Genomic DNA, 7,339 nt, shown 5'->3' on the forward strand with positions numbered 1-7,339 from the left:
TCGCTACCTTTCTTTTCCTCTCAGTATGGTTGCAACTTGGGCGGGCTAACCCAGCCCAACCCGAAAATTTGAAATTTGGACTTTAAGTTTACAAATCGGGTTCATGTTCGGGTTGGGTTTTGTCAAAACCTAGACATATTCGGGTTGGGCTCGGGTTCAAAACCCAAAAATAAAAAAATAAAAAAAAAAAATTTTCTTTTTTTTTCCTTCGTTCTCTTTCCTCTCTCTTCTTTCTCTCTCTCTTTCTCTGTATACCGTCCCCATACATTCAAGGTAGTAGTTGGAGAGAGAGAGAGGGGGGCAAGCTTGAGAGTTGAGAGACAGCGGTTGAAGCTTTGCCGACGGCGAACGGCGAACTTGATCTGGAACAGCGGGCGATGGAAACCGAAAGATCTGGTTTTTGATTTTTTGAACAATCTAAAATGATATGCCGATATGGGTTTTGAACTTTTGATTGTTGCAGATAGATGAAACTGAAATATATGAGCTTTAAAGTTTTTGTAGTTTGCAGTTGTTGCAGAGAAAGAACTGGTTTTTGATTTTTTAAACAATCTGAAATGATATGCCGATATGGGTTTTGAACCTTTGATTGTTGCAGATAGATAACCCATGTAAAAAAAAAAAAAAAAAGTTTTCAACCCGTCAACCCGACCCAACCCATCCAAAAATATTCGGGCTGGGTTATAATCATAACCTACGTTGAATATAATTCGGGTTGGCCCAACCCAACCTGATTTGGGTTGAGGTTAGGTTGGGACTGGGCTAGGTTGGGCCAACCCAACTTGCAGCCCTACCTCTCAGCCACTTATTTAATCAAGTGCAAGCATTAGAAAAGGAAAAGATTCATTGCTTCATGGCACATGATCTTGGGTTAAGCCAAGCTAGGGGTGACCAAAAGACCTGCCAATGGTTTGGAAAAGAGAGTACACAACTGATCGACGATACTTGTAATGAATTTTGAAGCAAGAAATATGAGAAAAGGATTTTTATTTTTTTTGTACTCTGTTGTTCCATTTGACTATCATATATTAACCCCTTGAAAAACATTATATGTATGAATATAGAATTTCCTATCCTCTTAAAAGGACCACAACTTCCTAAGTCATGAAAGTTGAAATTGATTAGAAAGAACTATAAGAATGAAAACATTCAGTTGACGAAGATAATTAAAGCCGTTATTAATGATAAATCAAATCGCTGCAGTCGGAATACACTCAACTGACCATTAAATGAGGTATGAGAAAAACCTTCTTTGACTTGGCTACGAACTTCTTTTTCTCTCTTGAACCTCGTTGACTTGATAGCCGTCTCCTGAACCTCGTTGAGTTGATAGCTGTTTTTGTTTTGGAGAGTCGTTCCGGACCGCTCGAATTTCTTCCCCAACAATTACTATTCTGAATATGACATATAATGAACATAGGTGTGCACATTCACCATTAGAGAAAAATTCTGCACATAAATTATAATGATAACATTCATTTCATGTCATGTTTGGGGACCGTGGAATGGGGGTCTTGTAATTGTAATTGTCGAGAAAAATGGTTCAGACATTAAAGTCAGATAATTTAAATCAAAATCCCCAAAGGAAACATCAAAAGAATTTTTCTTCAATTTCACCATGTCTAAACTTAGATATTGAGAATGACTTGACATTCATTTCTTGATGGCACATGCTGTTGGCTTAAGCCAAGGGGGCGGTGGCCAAAAGATCTGTGAATGGTCCGGAAAATAAGCTAGAGGCCTGCACTTGTTATCCACAAAGCTGAAAACGCCAGTGCCCTCATACTCAGCAAACAAAGGTTCAGAAAAGTAAATGCAATCCCCTTTCAAACCAGAGAAATCTGGAGCCGAAACAGAATAGGAGCAGGCATCAAAAGCAAACAGCACTCGATCACCCAAACTTAGAATCTGCTCCCATTTCTTTTCCGTCTCATTCAACTTAAAAACTTTCAAATAAACCTTGTTAAGAGGATCATCTCTAGCTTACGACTCAATGGGATCCCATATCTCATCTTCATATTGGTATGTAAAAATATTTTTTCCCTTATCAATCAAAAACAAATCACCACACGACTTCACCAAACGTAGTCTTTCATCACAGCCATAATGAGGCCCAAACGATGCAATTGGCTTAGGGTTCAAGTCTGGACCAATCACTAGAGTCATTCCTCTACACCCAACTGCATAAAACTGTCCCTTGTGATGCACCAAGTCATGGTAAGAATATTGAGACTGCTCCCAACCAGCAATTCTGGTCCATTCCTTATCTCCCAACTTGAAAAACCACAACTTTCCATCTTCGATAGCCATGACCACCTGATCATCAACACCAGACCATGGACTCGAGGACACAACCACTTTCTCAAAAAGTGGAGAATCATCATCACTAGAAGAAGAATAAAAAGAATAGTAGGGTTCATCTTCCTCCAATTCCTCACTTGGATCAATATTAAAACAAAGACGATAGGATTTACCTATTTTGGTGATACGAAAGTTGAGCAAATTAAGTTGTTTAGGAAACTTTCTGGACATTTTAGTTCCAGAGAGAGGATGAAGGGCACGAAATTTGCCAATTTCAATTTCTTCAACCCTAACCAACCAGGGAATGGAATTTGGTGTGGGATTTTGTTAATTGGGCGGTTGGAGGAGGTAGATGGTGCTTTTGATGGGAGAGAAGTAACCGTCGACGCCTTTGCAGTTTCTAAATCGGAGAGGCACAGGAGGACGAGGAGGAAGGGGTTTGTTATAGAGTGGAATTGAGGAACGCCATGAACGACAGACGGAGCGCAATCGGAGATTGTCGATGCGAGTGTTGAGATGTTTTTCTATCATCACTGACAGGAGATCTTCTGGCAGTTGAGACCACTGGACTCTTCTGTCTCTCTACGCCATTCTTATGCTCTGAAACCAAAAGTTTCTCGAGGTGCTCGGTGACGGCGAGCTTACCGGAGAACACAATGACTGTTCGCGATGGCGACGCTGAACCACAGGGGCAGACGGCAGTGAGTTGAACTGAAACAGCGGCGGCAAGCAAGGATGAACCCACCGGACGGCGACTTTTGTTCTTAACGATGGTCGCGGATTAGAACGGTGGCGGTAACGACGGTATGAGTCGTGAAGCTTCAATGAATTACGACAATGGTGGCGATGAACTTGGAAGATGCCGGTGAGCTTACCGATGAGCAATGGAACTGAACTGGATATGGAGATTTGAGATCGAGTCACCTGAATACGGAGATTTGAAAGCAAATGAGAAGGATTTGTTGAAAATCAATGGCGAATGAGAGGATTTGCTAAGACTGAAAATTAGGGTTTCGAATTTGGGGGTTCTCTGTACAATGCGATATATATATATATATATATATATATATATATATATATATCCAAACTCAAGACCAAGTCCTCGCCTGCAATTTATTGGGTTTGTTCTTAGCACATGATGCTCTCAATGGAGAGAGACCCAGCACCAAATCCGATCAACCCCAGTATACAACCTGTTTAAATTGGAACCCATTTTGATGTTATAACTTCACAATTTCCTCTCATCTCCTTCAATTTCTTGTTGGCCCCAACAAATGCTACGAGATGGACACGGAGAGGAGGGTGGTGGAGGCTGCCGATAGAGAAGAAATACAATTACTATTTTATATATATATATATATATATATATATATATATATAATTCTCCACTAATTGAGTTGTCATTCTCTTATTGATGGAGAATTGTTTTTGTCCACTTCAATAAAATAATTCTGGGCAATTTTCATTGGACACAAGATTACAATTGTTACATCAGCCTATTCAAAAAAATAATAAAAATAAAATAAAATAATATATATATATATATATATATATATATATATTTAACACGAGGGTTAAATGGTAATTTTCATTTTCTGTTAACGGCTGCTTCACGGTTGCTTAACGGTTCTTGACTAAGTGTAACAAAACGATAGTTTAGAGGGTTTTACTTACTTCAGGAAGTTTCTTGTAATCGGGTTATAATTGAGGGTGAGTTTAATACCCTTAACCCTATAATATATATAATCCTTTTTCTTTTTTCTTTTTCTTTTTTTTTTTTTCCTGGCAAACAACAACAACAACTAAAGCCTCAAAAATCACTGTAAGTCAAGCTGTGCACGATGGAGGATATCCAATGGAATATGAGAAAGAATAATGTCTTCGTGACTATAACTTTGAGAAAGTTTAGTAATCATATGGGCTACCTCATTGCCATGTCTACGCACATGGCTAAGTCGAAACGAGAGAACTCTCTGAAGTCCACACTGAATATCATGAATCACAGCCGCCATTTCCACGGAACAAACATCAGCGTCCAAAACAGCCTTACAAACAATCAAAGAGTCAGTCTCAAACCAATAGCGAGGAAATGAAAAATGATGAGCCCATAACAGAGCCTTACGAAGGCACACAGCTTCAGCCAAAGAAGCATTCTGAGCTTTGAAAGAACAAAACACAACTGCATACATAATGAACCTATTTTCATCACGAAACACGGCCCTACCACCCCCCTAAAGGGAAGTTGAAGAGAACGAGGCATCCACATTACATTTGATCTCACCAACATGAGGGAGGGTCCATCCAGAAGCTGAGGGAAAAGAATTGATATTCGCTGTGACAGTAGCCATGGAGAGAGGAAGTCCAGACACCGAAGCTTCCAAAAATTCCCAATAAAGAGAGCTGGCTGAATTAACTATTCGAATATCATCCTAACATTCATTCTTAAAAATAACGGAGTTTCGAGCTTTTCAAATTTGCTAACAAAAAGTAGCAACAAAACTCAGAGCTTTAAGGCCTTCTGCTGAAATGCCCCACAAAGAAATTAGGCTCCCCCACCACTCTTGAAAAAAAGAAGGCTGAGTCAAAGTAAAATCAAACCAAAATGGCGACAATTTCCAACCACTAACAGAAGAGGGTCATAAAAATAACATATGAATTAAATTTTCCTCTGCAAGACCGCAGCGACAACATATAGAGTCCTTGCCAATTCCTCGGGAAACAAGATTAGCATAAACTGAAAGAGCATTTTTGCAGCATTTCTAGACAAAGATCTTAATTTTCTCTGTTGCTTTGCATCACCAAATTCCACACCATACTTTATTAGACGAAGCTAATAATTGATTGCCATCATCGGTTGGAGAAGACACAAAATTACTCCCATGCAAAAGTTTAGTAGCTAGATAATACGCAGATCGAACCGAAAAAATACCTTTCGATCCGGGGCCCAAATTTGTGTATCTCCCATATTAAAGAAACTAAAATGGCAGTGATGGATATGATTAACAATCGAAGTAGGCATCCATTTTACCACCTCATGCATATTCCAAGTGTTAGAAGAAGGATCAATAAGTTGAGAAACTTTTTGGGGACAAGCGGGGGATGAGGGCTTTTGAAGCGTACCAAGAAAATTTGGGATCCATTTGTCAAACCATATATCAATAGATTGGCCATTCCCAACAATCCAATGAGTTCCTTCTTTCAAAAGGCGCTGTGTGGACCAAATGCTCTGCCATGCCCAAGATGGATTGGATCCGAAGGAAGCTTGGAGAAAAGAACAATTCTTAAAATATTTAGCTTTGAAAAGCTGAAAAGCTAACCCTTGTTTCTGCACCTGGAAATTCTATCCATGTTTAGCGAGAAGTGCTACATTATAACTTGTAAAATCACGGAAGCCCAAACCACCAACATCCTTGCTTGTACAGAGATCGTTCTACTTCACCCAACATAGTTTCTTGGAAAAATTCTGGGAACCCCACCAAAACCGCCGGACAATAAAAGTTAAGGATGAATAAAGCTTCCTTAGAAGTTTAAAACACGATATCACATAGGTCGGGAGGGCACTTTACACAGCTTGGATAAAAACCTTGCGGCCTGCTGAAGAAAGAAGGCGGGATTGCCAGCTTGCCAAACGATTAACGACTCGTTGATAGACAAAGTGAAACACATCCCATTTTGATCTCCCAATGATGGCTGGCATGCCTAGATATTTCGCCTTCAGACCTTCTTAACGAATACCAGAATATTACATATCTCTTTTTTTCCCTGCTAAGGCATATTTTTAGAAAATAAAATGGAAGATTTTTGAAAATTAACTTGCTAACCTGAGGCTTGCTCATATCGATGAAGACTATTTTTTATAGAGGTAACTTCAGACTTGGAAGCTTTACAGAAAAATAATGAAGTCATCTACAAAAAAGAGGTGGGAAATTTTCGGAGCCTGTCTGCAAATTTTAATACCGGAAATAACATGATGATGACAAACAACTCGCAAAGAACATGATAATGCTTCAGCACAAAGAATAAATAAGTATGGAGAAAGAAGATCACCTTGTCGCAAACCTCGTGATGGTTTAAAGAAACCCACTGGATTACCATTAAAGATAATTGACATTGATACAGTGGAAACACAAGACATAATAAGGTTAATCCAATGAGCATGAAACCCAAGTTTTTCCATAATAGCTTACAAAAAAGCCCATTCAATACGATTACACGTCTTACTTATATCAAGTTTTAAGGCAAGAAAAGCTTTTATTCCTTTTTGTTTCTTTTTCAAGTAATGAAGAAGCTCATGAGTGACTAAAATATTATCAGTTATTTGATGGCCCGAAACAAAAGCGCTTTAAGACTCATGAATAAGACTCATGAATAATTCCATAAAGGATGGGTTTCAATCGATTTGCTAATACTTTAGCAATAATTTTGTAAGAAACATTGCATAACGTAATGGGCCTGAAATGTGATACTTGTGTTGGAGCCTCAGTTTTAGGTATGAGAACCAGGTTAGTATGATTTAAACATTTAAGCAAACTTCCAGAATGTATAAAACTAGTGACAGCTCCAACCACATCATTTTTAATTAACGTCCAATAACTTTGAAAAAAAAAAGGGGTTATACCATCTGGACCAGGAGCTTTACAAGGCTGCATCTAAAACACGGCGTGCTTTATTTCATCTTCAGTAGGAGGACGAAGAAGACGCTGGTTCATATCAGCAGCAACACATTGAGGGATCTTCCGGAGGAATTGAGCAATACCCATCGGGTTTTGAGACTGATAAAGACCGGAAATATTGAAGAAAGATATTTTGCACAATAGGTTCTTGATCAATCCAATGCCCATCCAGGTCCTCAATCCAGAAATGAAATTACGCTGACGACGACGCACTGTTGAAGCATGAAAAAATTTAGAATTCCGATCACCTAATTTTAGCCACTGGACGCGAGATTTTTGAGACCAATAAAGCTCCTCATCCTTCCAAAATCATGTAACTGTTGTTCTGCAATCTGGACCTGGTCTGGATAATACGGAAACACCTC

At 39.0% G+C, this 7,339-nt stretch overlaps 1 protein-coding gene across 1 annotated transcript; it reads right to left on the bottom strand.

Moving 5' to 3' along the window:
- Positions 1 to 1,653: 1,653 nt before the first annotated feature.
- Positions 1,654 to 6,137, bottom strand: LOC132296224 (F-box protein SKIP23-like). The gene is made up of 4 exons (XM_059794435.1): positions 6,123 to 6,137; positions 2,639 to 2,865; positions 2,067 to 2,524; positions 1,654 to 1,946 (listed from the first exon to the last, which is right to left on the bottom strand). The coding sequence occupies exons 1-4, from the start codon at positions 6,135 to 6,137 to the stop codon at positions 1,654 to 1,656; spliced, it is 993 nt and encodes a 330-aa protein (XP_059650418.1).
- Between the last annotated feature and the right edge of the window lie 1,202 nt (positions 6,138 to 7,339).

Source organism: Cornus florida, unplaced genomic scaffold (assembly GCF_030987335.1).
Source record: "Cornus florida cultivar Cherokee Brave unplaced genomic scaffold, ASM3098733v1 CherokeeBrave_3.0.0_Hap2_Chr02, whole genome shotgun sequence".
Classification (NCBI taxonomy): Eukaryota; Viridiplantae; Streptophyta; class Magnoliopsida; order Cornales; family Cornaceae; genus Cornus; species Cornus florida.